This window comes from Vombatus ursinus, unplaced genomic scaffold (genome assembly GCF_900497805.2).
Source record: "Vombatus ursinus unplaced genomic scaffold, bare-nosed wombat genome assembly UNPS02014818.1, whole genome shotgun sequence".
NCBI lineage: Eukaryota > Metazoa > Chordata > Mammalia > Diprotodontia > Vombatidae > Vombatus > Vombatus ursinus.
The window spans coordinates 2,265,001-2,282,206 of record NW_020954596.1 but is presented as its reverse complement, the minus strand read 5'-3'; the positions used below and the strand labels follow the sequence as shown (position 1 = coordinate 2,282,206).

At 39.4% G+C, this 17,206-nt stretch overlaps 1 protein-coding gene across 1 annotated transcript in view; it reads left to right on the top strand.

Annotated features, from left to right (window-relative positions):
* GAK (cyclin G associated kinase) overlaps nucleotides 1-17,206 on the top strand; it is a 128,741-nt gene that overhangs the window by 69,373 nt on the left and 42,162 nt on the right. Inside the window, exons 12-17 of the mRNA XM_027836261.1 lie at nucleotides 2,356-2,405; nucleotides 4,381-4,529; nucleotides 7,510-7,632; nucleotides 9,813-9,946; nucleotides 15,929-16,123; nucleotides 16,692-16,809. Of these exons, the coding sequence (XP_027692062.1) occupies nucleotides 2,356-2,405; nucleotides 4,381-4,529; nucleotides 7,510-7,632; nucleotides 9,813-9,946; nucleotides 15,929-16,123; nucleotides 16,692-16,809 (769 nt within the window). The remainder of the gene's footprint in view (nucleotides 1-2,355; nucleotides 2,406-4,380; nucleotides 4,530-7,509; nucleotides 7,633-9,812; nucleotides 9,947-15,928; nucleotides 16,124-16,691; nucleotides 16,810-17,206) is intronic.

Below are 17,206 nucleotides of genomic sequence, written 5' to 3'. Positions count from 1 at the left end.
TGTGTGTGTGTGTGTGTGTGTGTGTGTGTGTGTGTGTGTTGCTCTTTGCTAAATATCATAGCTTTGAGACTGCCACTGGCCAGCTGCAGAAGCCCATTCAAACTTCTATACCCTGGGATCAGAAGTGTGTATTGAACCCTCAAAACCTAACCACATATTGTTTTTTCACAATGTTCCTAGGCAAGCTGATCAGGGGAAGGAATGCCATAAAAATATTTTACCCAGATTTTGTGAAAGCATTTGATAAATTCTTCAGTGCTATTCTTGTGCACAAAATGGAGAGATATAAGGTAGCTGGTGGTACAGTTGGGTGAATTCAGAACTGGTTTAGTGGCTGGACCCACAAAATAGTTGTTAGAAGTTCTTTGTCAGCCTTCAAGAAGATCTTAAGTGAAATGTTCCAGGTATTTGTTCTTGGCCTGTTCTGTTAAACATTTTTGTCAGGGACTTGGGTAAAGCTGTCCCTAGTCTTGCTTATCATATTTGCAGATGAGACAGTGCTGGATGGGATAATTAACACACAGTATAACAGAATCAAGATCCAAAAAAATCATAATTGTTTGGAACATGTTGTGAAATTTAATAGTGATAAATGGAGGACTTACCCTTGGGTTCCAAAAATCCACTTCAGAAATGCAAGGTGGGCAGATAAATGACTTGTTAGCAGCTTGTTTGAAAAAGATCTGGAGGTTTTAGTGTACTTCAGCTGCATGGAGTCACCAGTGTGATATGTCAGCTAATTCTGTTGTGGGCTTCATTGAAAGAGAAATAAATGTCCAAGACTAGAGAGAAGTTAGTGCTTTTATGTTCTGATCTGGTTGACACATTTGGGCTATTGTGTTCAGTTGTGCGTTTGAGGAAGGACATTAATAAGCTGGCAGACTTCTAGAGGAGGGTGCCAGGATGCAGAAGGCCCCAAGATCATGTCATATATGGATTCAGCTAAAGGAAGTGAGGCTGTTTAGCCTGGTGAAGAAAAAACCTGGAGGAAGGGGCATGATAGATATATGTATGTATTTAAAGGCTATTACGTGGAAGGGGGATAATATTTGTTTTGCCTCACCCCTGAGGTCAGAAGTTAGGAATAATAGGTAGAATTTCCAAAATGCCAAATTTAGGCTTGATGTCAGAAAGTTTCCTAATAATTCAAGCTATCCCAGAGTGAAATGGACTGCCTTGGGAGTAAAGGGTTTCCCCTCTTTGAAGGGCTTCAGGCAATACTTGTCAGGTATATTGTAGCAGGGGTTTTTGTTTAGATATGTCATGGACGACATGATCTCCGAGGTTCCTCTGAATGCTGAGATTTGGTGATATGCCAATTAAAAAAATGAAATAAGGATCATTTGTAATTTTGGGCTAATTTCAGCTCATTTGGTGACACAACCTCACCGTGTTGTAACAGTAACCCTTATTCTATTTTTTGGCAAAGCAGTTGGGATTAAGTGACTTGCCAGGAGTCATGAAGTACTGAGTGTCAAAAGCCCGATTTGAACTCAGGTCCTCCTGACTCCAGGACTGGTGCTCTATTCACTACACCACCTGGCTGCACATCATATTCCCCCCCCCCCCTTTATTCTTTTAATTGAGATTCTTTCCTTTCAAGTTTTAGGTTGGAATTAGTGCTTTGGTTTGCACAGACAGTAGCTAGCTATTGGCTTCAGACTGAATAGGGTATATCCAGGTCCTGATTGGTCCTGGCTAAATCAGGCCCAGCAAAGTTGGAAAAGTGGTAGTGATATGAATGCCCATAGCCCAAGACTTAAGTGAATTAGTCCAACTCTCACTCTAGCCCCGTCTTTGCTTTGAACTATCCCTAAGCCATCTGCTGTTGTCTCCCCTTTATTTTTTGATGTTCTACCCTCTTTTCCTCCAGTACCATTCAGTTCTGTTGCTGTCAGCCGCCTTCTACTTTCCAGCATTTGGGTGGACCTTTATCTATCAATCTGTCATTGTAGTCTTGCCTCCGTGTCTTCTTGGTTACCCACTCTCTTACAAACAGCCTTCATTGAACGACTCTAGCATATCCAAACCCTTTCCTTTCTTTCATGTGGCTAAACCTTGTCTATTTACCTCGGAGAAAATTATACATTTTTCTGGCTCTTTCTTGTGATAACATGGATTTTCTTTCCTATCACTCATGGTTCCACAGTATTTCCTTTATGTCTGTTGGTGAGATTAATATAGTCACTCCTATTCTGACTCTTGATGTTTAAAAAAAATTAGGATACCAATATGTACAAATCATGATTGACTCTTAGGACCCTCAACATGAGAAAACTCCAGTTTAAGCTGTATCTTAATGTAAGTATAAAATTTCATGAAGTAACTAGTTAACCTTTTCTGTTTCAATTTCAGTTATGCTAAAGGAGATTTGGATATTTCATACATCACATCCAGAATTGCTGGTATGTTTGCCAAAGATTCATACTTATTATCTAATAGCACTATCACCACCCTCATCCTTTACCCTTCCCAACTATTGGTTAACAAATATTTTTTGAAACATCCACAAAAGCCCTTTATGTCTTCTAATGCCCTGCACATAGTCCGTACTCAGTTAATGTTTGTAGAATTCAAAGAAGTCTTATTTATTGAACTTAATAGGTGAAGAAGTTTGGAGTCCCTGGCTTATAAGGCTAGACTTTTGGAGTAGTCTAATCTTGTCCTATTCCTTAATACAGCTAGCTGACAAGAAACAGGGCATCTGGTCAACTGAGAAATGCTCCTAGTTCTCTTTGGGGATTTGTGGCAGTGGGCATGGGATGTGGTGAATCTTTGGGAAGTTGGCCTCTGGCTTCCATCAGTCTTTGGTGTCAGCGGAGTTTACGTGATATCAGGGTTAGGTGGAGTCATACTAGCACTCTATCACCAATAGGGATCTTTCCACAACTTTGAGACTATGATGGAAGGAATAAATAATTGATATTGATTGTTTATCGTACTAATTGGGCTCAGAGAAACCATTATTGATATGTTTAAAATTTGTGTAACCCAGTAAAAGTTTTAGAAAAGTTTCTGCTAAGGCTCTCAAATTCTCCTGTATTTTCTGTGACTCTTCCACTAGCACTAATACCTTTCCCGTTACTGGGAACTTCTTATACATCCTGAGACCTCATTGTAGCACCTTGTAATGGTGATGCTTTTCTCAGCTGGTGAGCATAAGACACAGTTTCACTTCATCTCAATCCACCATTCTTATAAAGTCTCTCAGAATGAGAGTATTTGAAGTTAAAAAGCATATCTCTCCATCTCACTCACTTCCTCTACCTTTCTGTTGTAATTGACTTTTAGAGCAGGAAGAATTCTTAGAGATTATCCATCCAAATCCCTTTTCTTACAGAGAAGGAACCCAAGACCTAGATGAGATGAGTAGTGACTTGCTCAAAACCACCCAGCTAATAGAGGGAGGTGTTAAGGGAAGGGAACATTCAGAAAGGGCTGAGGGAGTGATAGAGCTGGAACATAGCTTTGCCACTCCTGTTTTCTCTTTTCCAGGTCTAAGCCTAATGATATCTTTGGTGGGTTCCCTAACCCCTAACTGTGCTTCTGACAACACATGACAGCAGAGGAAGACCAGGGCTAAATATAATGGGAACACAGACATTAAGGGCCAATGGCGTTAAGTACTGTCTGTGAGTCCTGCACATGCATGCACATGTGGCCTAGAATGGAGGCAGGAAAGGGAAAGCACAGACTGAAGGGTAGCATGCTGGAATATGTTATCAGACATTTGACAGCATAATGCCCAGTCCTGCCAAGGTTGAGTCCCCTTCTTTCATGAGGGAATCCCTTGATACTAGTATAGATGCTCTTGAGACAGTGTGTAATCTCCTAGAAAATATGAATATTTAAAATCCATAGTCCAAAAACCTTATTTTTTTCCTAGTAGCTTCACCTTTCTTATTCATCTTTTCCCTGTCCTGTGTCTTATTGATAGGTAATGACCATGTGAACACATAGCAGAATGATCTGTTTAGTGTTTCCACCTCTTTTCTGAGCACCTCTAATATCATTGCTAATAAGCTCAGACATCCCCCATGCTGGAGAGTTGAAGAAGACTGAGAAGCAGCAGGCCTGAAATGTCTGGGAGCTGCACAGTTGAGGACTGACCCTGGCTGCCCCTTATTGGCCACACAGAAATCTTTCCTTTGGGCTCTTGTCTCTCACGCTGAGGAAGAGCAGGCCATGGATGGGCTGCCTCCTTCTGTTTGCATCCGCTGTGTGGTACATACCACTTGCTTTGCTACAAGACACGCTTGTTCTTTGAGGTTTTGTCATTCTCTAGCTGACCTGTGCTCTACCACCAGGCCTTGAAGACGTGTTTCATCAGGGTGTCTGATCAGTATGTGAATGCCTGATACAGTAATCCTCTCATTTCAGTGATGTCCTTTCCAGCAGAAGGTGTAGAATCAGCTCTCAAAAATAACATAGAAGATGTGCGGTTGTTTTTAGACTCTAAGCATCCTGGACATTATGCTGTTTACAATCTTTCTCCACGAACATACAGGCCTTCCAGATTTCATAATCGGGTAAGTGTCAGATTTTTATTTTTATTGTCACTTCAACCCTGCTGCAGATTAGAGTGTACAGTGTGGTCATTGGTAAATAAATATTGTTTTGTCTTGGAAGCAGCTTTCATTTGATTTTCTGTATGCTTTTCTCATTTCAACCAGTAAAAGTTAGCTTTCATCTTAAATTTAACTTTGAAATTCAGTAGAAGTCTGACGTGGCAACAAGAAAAATAGTGTGCTAGAGGTGGGATATTCAGAGTGAGTGGCCTGGGAAGGCAGGAATAAAGAAAGCATGTGCCCAGCATGTGCTTTGCCTGCTCAGTCTTAAAAGCGGAGAGAGTTGTTGGAACTCTTCAGCATGTAAGGAGGAGGCTTCGCCCTGGCACGGGATGTCTGGAAGGGAATACTCTTCTTGTTCCTTTTAATCTCTTCTGTTATCTTCCTACATCTCCCCACATTGCTCCCTTTCCTTCTTTCAATTCAAGTCAGTTTACCAAGTATTTCTTGAGTAGACCTACCATTCTCACTTCCCTTTTTTGACTCTGCACCACTTCACATGTCGTTTTACTTTGTATTCTTCATATTCATCAATTTTTTTAAAAAAAGATTTTCAGTATATAGACTTATTGCCCATATCAATAAAAATCACAGACAAGAGAATGCACTTTGGTCTACATTACTTACAGTAAAAAGGGCTGATTTATGTAGAATTTTTTTCTAACTTAACTCATTTGGATCCTTCTACTCTAAATAGGATACAAATCGCTGAATAGTCATCATTTTTTATGGGGCACCAATATGCTGTTACATTTCTATATCATGGTTTAGTTAGCTATTCCTCGATTGTTGGGCACATATTTTTTGCTCCCTCTTTTCTCCTCAAACCTTTACCTCTTTCACTCTCTCTCAGATGTGGAAACTGAGGCTATCCAATGTGAGCTGTTCCCTCTTCTTCCCCTCTTTTCATCTAAAAACCCTGTGACATCATCTTCCATTCTCTGCTCTTTTTCCCCAGTCTCTTACAGTGAAATGGCCTTTCTTGCCAAGGCCAACCCTTTTACTTGTGATCTTTATCCTTGGTGGTCTTGTTTAAGATCTCTACCTCCATGTACCCCCTTTGATGCTATCTCCCTGAACTTTAGTCCCACATCACAAAATGTCCTAGAGACATTTCAGGCTCAACATGTATAAAACTGAACTCATCATCTTTCCCCAAAACCCACCCCTTTTCTAAGCTTTCCTGTTTCTGTCTGAAGAACCACCATACTTTGAGTCTGCCAGGTTGGTAACCTTGACCTTATCCAGGGCTCCTCACTCTCGCTCATCCCAGTAGCCAGAGTGTCCCCATCCTTCTCTCTGCTCGTAGAGCTACTGCCTTGATTCAGGTTCTCATCATTTCGTGCCTAGATCATTGTAATCCCTAATTGGTTTCTGGCTCCTGACTCTGTCTCCTCACCTCAATCTCCTCTCCACATTGATACCAAAGTGATTTTCCTTAAATGTAGATCTGACCATGTCACCTCCTGCTCAGTCAAGTTTAGCAACTTAGAATCTAGTCCTCTGTTTCAGTTTTATAGCCTTTCACAATCTTGCTTCAAGCTGTCCTTCTAACTTTATTGCCTATTACTCCTCCCCCCCATGCTCTGTAGTCCAGGTAAACGTCTTTCTGTTCCTCACACATGACATGCAGTTTCCCGTCTCCATGCCTTCATACTAGCGGTCTTCCCATGCCTTAGAATGTATTCCTTCCTCACCTTACCTTACAGAATCCCACTCTTTCTTCAGGGTGCATCTCAAACATTGCTTTTACGTGAAGCCTTTCCTTATTCCCTCAACTGCTAGTGCGCTCCCTCTTAAACTACTTTGTATTTATTTTGCATATCATTATATATGTTCTTGTTATCTCCCGTTACAATGTAAACACCTTAGGAATAGGGATTATTGCGTTTGTATGTATGTGTCCCTGTTGTCTAGCACAGTACCTAGTATTTTGTTGTTGTTGTTGTTGTTTTTCAGTGTTTTTCAATCATGTCCAACTCTCCATGACCCCATTTGGGATTTTTTTGGCAAAGATGCTGGAGTGGTTTGCCATTTTCTTTCCTAGCTCATTTTACACATAAGGAAAGTGAGGCAAACAGAGTTAAGTAACTTGTCCAGGGTCACACAGCTAGGAAGTATCTGAGGCCAAATTAGAATTCAGGGAGATGAGCCACCTAGCTGCTTCCAGGGTAAACAAAGGTTAATTACTTGCCCAGGATCATGCAGCTACTAAGTGTCTGAGACTGGATTTGAACTCAGGTCTTCCTGACTCTAGGTCCAATGCTCTATCCACTGAGCCACCTAACTGCCTCCTCCTAGTACATAATAGGTGCTTAATAATTGATTTCTTTTTTTTTTTATAACTATTTATTATATTATTGCTCTGAATATTTTTGTACCAGCGGACCTTTTCCTCTTCTTAGGGCAGGGGTTCTTAACTTGAGGTGTGTGAACTTGTTTTTTAAATACTTTAATATCTGTATTTCAGTATTAATGATTTCCTTTGTAATGCTAAACATTTTATGTATTTAAAAACATAATTCCGAGAAAGCAACTATAGGCTTTGTAGACACCAAAGGAGTCCATGGCACACTAAAAACATGAAGACCTTCTGCCTTAGGGTATAAGGTTATAAACCTCAATTAGGATTGTTGGGTCAGAGGATGTGGATATTTCTCTTCTCTCTTCTCAAAATTGTTTCCCCAAACAGTTGAACAAATTCAGAACTTTACTAACAATGAAATTAACTTGCCTGTTTTTCCATTTCCCTGTCAGCATTAAATTTTGTCATCTTAATAAAAATTTTTTATGGTATACAGATTTTTTTTCTGTGTACATTGATTTTTATATTTGCAAAAATTGATAATAGGGAAAATTAAAAATGACGAAAAACGGCTTTGATGATATGAAAAGCTTCTGATTACTCTTAACTGAGTCTTCTCCAACATTTCCCCTTTAGGTTTCAGAATGTGGTTGGCCAGCAAGACGTGCACCAAACCTTCAAAACCTTTATAACATCTGCAGGAATATGCATTTATGGCTAAAACAAGATCACAAAAATGTTTGCATTGTGCACTGCATTGTAAGTCGGAGTCTAACTATATCTTTAAATTTTTCAAGTCCATTTCTGATTGTACAGAGATAGTCTGATTCAGAACGTAGTCAATGGGAGGATGATTAAGTGACCTTTTCTTTGAGGGATTTTAGGAAAGGTAGTAGAGAACCATTTCCTTAGGATCAAGTGGACTCTGTTTCAGCCTGGTTTTAGGTTTGAGGGTAGAGTAGAAGCTGGCTGCATTTGTTGATATAAGACCCTTGCTAAGAGATGTGTAACTACAGAAATGTGCTGATTCTTTTTAGGTCTTTTGGTAGCCATTTGCCATGAGGTGATTTTTTAGTCACTGCTTCCTATCCTTGGTGAGACCCTGAAAATGATTGGGAGTAGTTACTTCCAGAGTCGTTGCTCCAAAGTATTATTTGTGGAGTAGTATTTGTGTTGTATTTTTCTCTGAAGAAGGTCCAGAAAACTTCTGACTTTAAAATATAGCTCTACAAATTGAGAAATAGGGTGGGCAATAGGATAGGGAAACTGTGGCCCTAAACCCTGGTAAAAGTAGTCCTCAGCAAAAACCTGGGATAGACACAAGGCACACCATCTCTTTTTAACCTTCAGTATAATTGTGATGGTTTTGTGTGCAGATGTATACTTTTACCCACCTAAAATATATGGCATACATTTACATAAAGGATATATGCATGTATATTGGTGCCAGAATTTTTATGCCAACTTCATCTATATTTGTTTACATTTTTATTACTTTATCTGATTTATTATTTTGCAATAGAAACACCAAATAATTATTTCTAGAAGGCCCTCGTTCCATTGTGCACGTATAGCTAAGGAACTAAAGGGCAAGTCCTAAAGAATTGCTGTATCTCTTTTCCTATGAGTGTATTAGTGCAAAACAGACTAGTTAATTTTCACCTTGGAAGGCAGAGGAGAATGATCCTGAAGTATCATATGCAGCACAGGACAGAACAGAGGGAGAATAGGAAAAGGTAGTATGAAGTCCTAGGAGTGAGGAAGTCAAGTTTCCCAAATGTGATGACTAAAGAAAAGAGGCTAAAGTAGATTGTCATTCCCCACCCACCCACTCCTTTCCCCTCCATTCCCAGCGTCCCCCAAAAAAGGGGGGGGGAGAGAGAGAGAGAGAGAGAGAGCGTGTGAGCCCAAGTCTTTGTTTTAAATAGTGAAGAAGGGCCATGAGAGCTCTAAGCTTAAGCTCACTGAAGGTTGTGGCTTCCTTGTTACCTGGATTTATACATTCAGTAAGAAATCTGTGTAGGGATACAGACTCATTATTTATGTACTTAATGAGTTAAATGTGGAGCCCCCTGCTTTAGAGATTGTCCTGGTGCTCCTTTATGACAGTAGAACTCTGCTGTCAAGATTCTCACAGATTCTTGATCCTTTAGGAGTCTAGATGCAACACATTTCTGTAAATGGTGTATTTATAATTGATGGCTTTGTGGTCAGCAAAGGACTGTCTTGACGGTTTTTGTGGTGCATAAGAAAGCTGCTATTTTATTTTTATTTATTTGTTTTTTTACACACAGAATTTTATTGTTCTTTGTTTTTAAGTGAGGCAATCAGGGTTAAGTGACTTGCCCAAGGTCACACAGCTAGTACATGTCAATTGTTTGGTCTGAGGCCGGATTTGAACTCAGGTCCTCCTGATTTCAGGACCGGTGCTCTATCCACTGCTCCACCTAGCTGCCCAAGCTGCTCTTTTAAAGCACCTGATTGTGTAGTATGTTGAAGCCAGAATCAACAGATTTTAGGCTACTTTTTAATATTTGTGTTAAGACAAACACAAATTTTTTAAATGTTTTAATCTTACAAAAGAAGCCAAAGATAAAGTGATAATCAATTTTATATTTTTAGGAATAAACATTGAGAGAGCTGTCTCAGATATTTGTAGACCTGTAGTAGGCAAAGGCAGGAAACTGCTAGAACACTATAATGAATGGGTAAATTTGAGTGGTGTTTGGAATTGGTTGAGGAAATGCTGTTTTTCTTTGTTGACACGGCATGGAGATCAGTAAAGGGGCATAGAAAAATGGCTTTGGAGTTATTCTAGATAATTTTTATCTTTCTTTTGTTGTATGAGGATGAATTATTTGTATCACATTACCTCCCATCATGACTGTGAATAACTGAGTTGACAATATCAATATAATATTTTTAATAATTTATTTTAGGATGGAAGAGCAGCATCAGCTGTTGTTGTTTGCTCCTTTTTATGTTTCTGTCGTCTTTTCACCACTGCTGAGGCTGCAGTTTATATGTTTAGTATGAAACGCTGTCCACCTGGCATCTGGCCATCTCATAAAAGGTACAGTTCAACTTTGCTTCATTGTTGGGTTGCTTCAGTGCTTGGGGTAAAAAAAATGCTCATTAGATCCTAGGACTTAGTCATAACATGTCTTTAAGATGAATGTAAAATGTTTGTCTGATGCACCTAATTATAATCAGTCCGGTGGTGATTTGGCATTAATGTGCTTTATTCTAAATGTGTATTTAAAATCTAGAAAATAATAATTTGAGAATTAAGTTCCAAAAGTCCATGACTAGTTTTGTTTCAGAGTGTCATTCTTTCTTGAATGTGAAGTCATTAGGCTAATCAGATAAAAAGAAGCTCAGCTGGCCACATACGTACAGACTTATGATATAGACTATTATATGTTCAACTTCTACTTTGTATAAGTAGTCCCGTCGAGTAGGAGTTTGTAGTGGTGGTGACCAAGACAGCAAAAGTTTTGTGAGAAGCTAGTTATTTATTAATTCACTCACCACCCCTTATCATTCCTGGGGGTTCTCACACTTGCAGTTCCATAGCCATTTTCACCAGTCTTGATCAGATCTCTTTGATTGGAAGTGATTATGTGTGTCTTTAATTCTCAAGGTCACTGGTGAAAATGTTAAATAGAAAAGTCTCCCCTTTTTTGGGCTAGGCAGTGGGGTTAAGTGACTGGCCCAGTGTCACACAGCTACTAAGTGTCAAGTGTCTGAGGTCAAATTTGTTCTCAGGTCCTCCTGACTCCAGGGCTGGTGCTCTATCCACTGTGCCACCTAGCTGCCTCAGAGAAGTCTCTTGACCTTTGTGGGACATGATACTTGTTTATCCCTCCATATGTGAATGACCTTCTCGCCTGTTGGGTGTTCGCCCACGGATTGATCATTCTATCCCATTCTGAAATTTGGGGTTGTGGGAACTTTAGTAGGTCTTAAATTTCATGCCTTGGTTGCGTGAGTCACTCTAACACTTCCATCTCTGTAGCCCTGATCGCTTTTCTGAGCTCTAGACCTACATCTCCGCCTGCCTAGAGAGCATCTCTCCTGTTATGTTCTACTGGCACCTTAGGCTCAATCTGAAGGAGAGCTCATCATCTTTTCCCTAAACCTGCTCTTCTTCCTGACTTCAGTGTTTCAGTCTGTGGTAATATTTTTTACTGTCTTCCGTATTTATAACACTGGATACTTTCTTTTAGTCATGCTTCTTCACTTATTATCTCCTGTTACCATTACCAAAGTCTACTGCTTCCACCTCTGCAACTTCTCTTCCTTATATCATGGGATCATAGACTGAAATGAGGTCATCTAGTCCAGTGGTGGTCAGACCAATAGAAACAGATTTCTGTGAGCACATATTGATTTAGAAAACCACAAATTGACATCATCTCTGTTTTATTGTATTTTAATTTATTTTGTTAAATATTTCCCAATTAACCTTTTAATCTGATTTGGCTAGACTTGTAGGCCCCACAGGGTCTGCCTGTGTGTTTGACACCTCTGATCTAGTCCAATCCCTTCATTCTCCAGATGAGGAAACTGTAGCTCAGAATGTTGAAGTGATTTGCCAAAGTTCCCACTGACAACATATCCGGAGTTGAAACCCACATCCTCTGACTCCAAATCTAGGTCTCTCCTATGCAGCCTGGCTCCATCACTGTATTCAGACAGCTCTTGCCAAAGATACCGATGGCTTCCTAATAAAATCCAATGGCCTTTCTTGTCTCTTATTTGGAATTTGCATCCCCCCTAGTGCCTGACATATGGCTGTGAATATAGACACATGATACATATGCTTATATCTTGTCTAATCTTTTTCCTTAGATTGATCTAGACTTTGAATGTTGAATATGGATAAAAAAAAGTGCTTAGAGGTATTGAATAGGCTGCTGTGAATTATTTATAGCACCTTTCTGAGTTGGCTATATGAATAATTAGAAATGGATAATTATCAGAACCTTTTTCCCAGTGCAGTTTAAATTCAACTCAGCAAATAAATGCTAAGCACTTATGGTGTTCTGGGTATATGGAAATGAAACAGTGCACAGTTCAGGTCCTCCAGGAACTTAGAGCTTTAGGGGACTAGGGGTGCAGAATGGAGAGGTTAGAAGAAATACCCAGATCATTGAAATAGGGTTCTGGTATGATTTGGAGAGGTCCAAATAAATGTTTAGAGAGATTCAGAAAGAGAGAGAGACATCACTTACAAGTTGGGGCATTAGGAAAAACTTTATACTGGTGGTGATACTTGAACTGAGCCTTGAAGGAATAAGACTGTTTACGGGTGTATGTGTGGTGGGGTACAGGGATGGGGGCAGTGGAGTTAGTACCTTCCCTATAACAACCCTGTGAAATAGGCAGGACTAGTATATTTCTGTTTTACAGGAACTAAGGTCCAGATAAATTCTAAAAATTATTAAAAAATGTTTGCTAGTACTTGGAAAAACATGACTCCTTTCTCCCTCTTCCTCCCCATTCCACCTGCAAGAATATATGTACGTATTTGGGCAGGAGGTATGGAAGAGAGAAAGCAAGAAGGGGCAGGGGTCCTTTGGAGCTAAGGCATGAGCTGGAGGTAGAATCTTGAACTAACATTCTTGAATTTTAGTATAGCATTAATTAAAGCCAAAAGGACTTTTGAAAATCCAGTTTTAAAAAGTACTGTACTTATTAAGTGTAATTTTAAGGGATGATTATTAATTTGTATCCATCCTGCCATTATGATTAATAGTGAGCCCTGGAATTTCTGACATGAATAGTCATGATAGCAGCTGGATCAGAGGGTATAATACGCTACTACTGTCCTTACTTCCACACCCTCCTCCTTACCCCAGTCACACCATTTTTTCATTTTGCCTGTCTTTGTTTAGGGGCATGTTAGCTTAGTATTTAAAATGTGCTGTAATATATCCATGTCTGAGCCTTAATGACAGGCTAAGAATTATAAAATTGAAATATGCCATCTAGTCCAATGAATGCCCAAATCCTGAATCCCATCTACTAGATCCCAGACAAGTGGTTGCCTAATCTCTGGAGGAGAGTTTAAGAGATTAGTTGCTGTAACCCTTCCTTTGAGGCAGGCTGATTACTAAACTGTGGTATGAACTTTGGAGGAGATTTCTGGGTATAAACATTCCATAGCCTCCTGCAGAAGCTCCTTAGTTTGCTCAGCCTTTGAAGTCAAGAAGTTTTTCCTTTAACCTAGCTGGATTTCCCATTGCTGTTTCAGCAATGTTGTATGGCTACACTCTTTTATTCATTTTTCTTGGAGCTGAAGAAAAAAATTAGCTTCTTACCAGCAGCTTTTTTAAAAATGCTGATAATATCAAGACTTCACTTGGTTTACTAAAAAGTCCCTTATCTTTAGAAACCCTATATTCCTGGAAGCTGTATGGTCTAGTGGAAAGAACCTGGGCTCAAACCCCTGCCTTACTTACTTGTGTGACCTTGAGAAAATAATTTACCTCAGTTTCCTTGTCTATAAAATTTGGAAGATGGACTAGATGGCCTCTTGATCATCTTCTAACTTTAGGTTTATTATTCTGTTGCTTTGTAATTATTTTGTTGACTTTCTGCAGTTTTTCTACGTCATTTTAGTTTTATTTATTTTATATTTAATCCCTTTTGCAGTAAATGAACTTGTTCATCCAAGCGTTAACTAAAAAGATTGCCAGCTATAACTTCTCTTTCTCCTTGTGATCGTACAGACCTGTTTATTAAAATAATTGCAGTCAATTCAACTTCTTTGAAAGATCCATGATCTCTTTGATATGGGCAGTCCCCCATTGGTGCAGATCACAGCTCATGCATGCTGGAGATACAAAGAAAGGCAAAAAATCGAACGAATCTGTGCCTTTCAGGAATTAATGAGGGAGACAACAAACTAACAAATATATACGAATGAGTGATGTACAAGAAATAGGAAATAATTCAACAGAAGGAAGGTGCTGGAATTAAGAGGGATTGGGGAAGGCTTCCTGTAGATGGTGGGATTGTAGCTGGGATTTGAACACCTCCAAGGAAGCCAAGGGGTAGAGATGAGGAAGGAGAGTATTCTAGACCTGGGGATAGCCACAGAAAATGCCTGGAGCTGAGAGATGGAGTTTTGTTCATGGAACAACCCAGAGGCCAGTGTCTTTGGATCAGATAGTATTGAGGAGGGGAATTAAGATGTAAGAAGACTGGAAAAGTTGGGGAAGAGTGTATGGCTATGTTAAGAAGGGCTTTGAACGCCAAGCAGGATTTTGTATTTGATCCTGGAGGTGAGTAAGAACTTCTGGAATTTATTGAGTAGGGGATGACATTGTCAGACCTGTACTTTAGGAAAAGCACTTTGGTGGCTGAATGGAGGGTAGATTGGAGTGGGCAGAGCCATGAAGCAGGTAGATCCACTGGCCTATTATAGTAGTCTGGGTGTGAGGTGAGAAGAGCCTGGACCAAGGTGGTGACAGTGTCAGAGGAGAGAAAGGAAGGTATTTGAGAGATAATGTAAAGGGAAATTGATAGGCCTTGGCAGATTGAATATCAAGGAAGAAGGAGAGAGCTGGCTTCAGAGCTTGGAAGACATGGGTTTAAGCCCTGCCTCTGGCAGATACTGGGTAGGTGACCCTGGGCAAGTGACTTGAAGTCTCAGTGCTCTAGGCAGCTTTTTAAGACTATGAGTTGGAGAGAAGTTAACTGATTTATGTTAGAAGAGGAAGTTTTTCATCAGGAGCTCCTCACTCCAACTGAATCAGGGGTGCCGTCACTATCCCTGTATGTCTTGGAACCAGTGGAACCGTTGCCCCATTTTTAGATGTGTTCTAGCTTTCTCTCTTCCTAATCAGTTCTGGCCCTCCCCGTTGGTCCATCTGTACTGTGTGTCCAGAATACGAATGCACACATTCCACGTTCTTCACAAAATAGGGAGTATGAAACTATATACCTACATACAACTTTTCCAGATTGTTACTGCTGATTTTGATGAAAATAACCAGTATTTATCTATCACCTTAAGGTTTGCCAAGTGCTTTCTATATATTCTCTCATTTGATCACAGCTGCCGTGAGGTAGGTAGTATTAGTGTCTCCATTTTACAGGTGAAGAAGCCGACCCTGGGAGATTAAATGATGTGTTGAGTCACACAGCTAGTGTCTGAGACAGGATTCAAACCTATGTCTTTCTGGCTCCAAGTTAGTGGATCAGAATATCATCGGAGACAGAATGAGAAGCCCTATCGAACAGAAATACTAATGTCTTAACTTCCCTTTAATCTAGGACAATATTTCCAGGTGATTTAATTAGCCTGATAAACCTCATTCTTCACAAAATATTTCTAATTTATGTATAGCCAAGGGAGGTCTCTCTCCTGAACTCCTGTAGCTCTCATTATCTTTGTTTCTTTTGTATTATTACATATTAGCCTTTTGTTATTAGATAATTCTTCATATGTATTTGTGTTATTTTCCTAACTAGACTGTGAGCTCCTACAGGACAGGGACCATATTAACTACATCCCCCATAGCATCAAGGCTGTAATAACTCCTTAGTGAATGTTGGTTGATTGATGACCACAGCTTGTCAGTTAAGTTTCACTTCTCTTAGCTGTTATAGGTTAAAGATTGGAAAACACCTCTAGACTGCAAAGAGCCAGTGTGAAAGCATCCTCTCTTAATCTTTATGTCTCTTTCTCTTCCCCTAGTCAGTCTGTCTGTCTGTCTGTGTGCCTGTGTCTCCTCCAACTCACCTCCCATTTCGTAGGACAGTGATTGCCCATCTAGGACTAACATTGTCTCTGGTAGTGGAGTTGGTTTTGTTAACTCATAGGCTGTGTTTCTGAATCAAGAATGATGCTGTATTTGGGGTTTTTTCTCCCATGTTTGAAATGATGACATTGGAACTTTATTCTTGAAGTAATTGCTTTAATGAATATGCATGTAATTTGAGCTAAATGACTATGTTGTAGTGAGCAGTCACCTTGCTCTATAAACTTTATATCCCTGGTCCACCAAGTTGGCTCTCTGTTTATTTTTCTTTGGTTTTATAGGTATATAGAGTACATGTGTGATATGATGGCAGAAGAGCCCATTATCCCTCATAGTAAACCAATCCTTATTAAAGCAGTCATGATGACCCCAGTGCCCCTGTTCAGCAAGCAGAGAAATGGCTGCAGACCCTTTTGTGAAGTCTATGTGGGAGATGAACGAGTGACCACTACCTCTCAGGAGTATGATAAAATGAAGTAAGTTCAGAATAGTACATCTCGTACTTTGTTAACATTTGTGTATTGGTAATTCTGGGAGGAAGATCTGCAGTTTGTTATTAGAATTGTGTCTGATACTCATTGAGCATTTGTAAGATGTAGAAGTATAGTATATCTGAATAAACAAAACCCCTTGGGATTTGATTACAGAGGGTGTAGTTATGCAGGGTGAAATGAAATTAGAAATTAGTCAGGGGTTAGGAAATTCAGAGTCTGCAGACAATTGCTATTTTTATAGTCATTCATCCATATTGACTACTTAAACTTTGTGGAAAGCAACTTCTTTGTAGAAAAAAAAATATTTCTGGAAAATGTTCTCCCTGAAAGATCAAAATTCATCAGTTAAGAAAATTTGTGATTTTATGAATTTTACATTTTAGAAAAATCTTAATATCTTTAAGGAAATGCATTTCTCATGTCTTTGAGTATGATTTTTTTAGTTAGACTATAAATTTGGCTTCAAGATGGGGATCCTAAGTATGGCAAGTATTTATTTTTATATAAAATAAACTAATGTAAACAATTCATTTATATTTCTATTATTTAGGGATTTTAAAATTGAGGATGGAAAAGCAGTAATTCCATTGGGCATAACAGTCCAAGGTGATGTACTCATAGTAATTTATCATGCAAGATCAACGCTAGGAGGAAGATTGCAAGCTAAGGTAATAATGTAGGAGACCTTCTCTTTTACTACTTGTCATGTGTTGGTCACTTACTTTTTCTGTCGTATTTATTAGCAGTGTCTAGCTCTTCTAAGAAAATTTAATTGTATCACATGAGTTCTGAATACCTGTGCTGTTAGACATTGCTATCAGTTGTCATTCAGTCTTGTTCAACTCTTCGTGACCCCTTTTGTGGTTTTCTTGGCAAAGATACTGGAGTGGTTTGCTCCTTCTGCAGCTTATTTTACAGAAGAGGAAGCTGAAGCAAATAGAGTTAAGGGTTTGCCCAGGGTCACACAGCTCCTAAGTGTCTGAGGCCAGAATTTAAATTCAGGAAGATGAGTCTTTCAGACTCTAGACCCAACACTCTATCCAATGTGCCAGACGTTATTTAAAG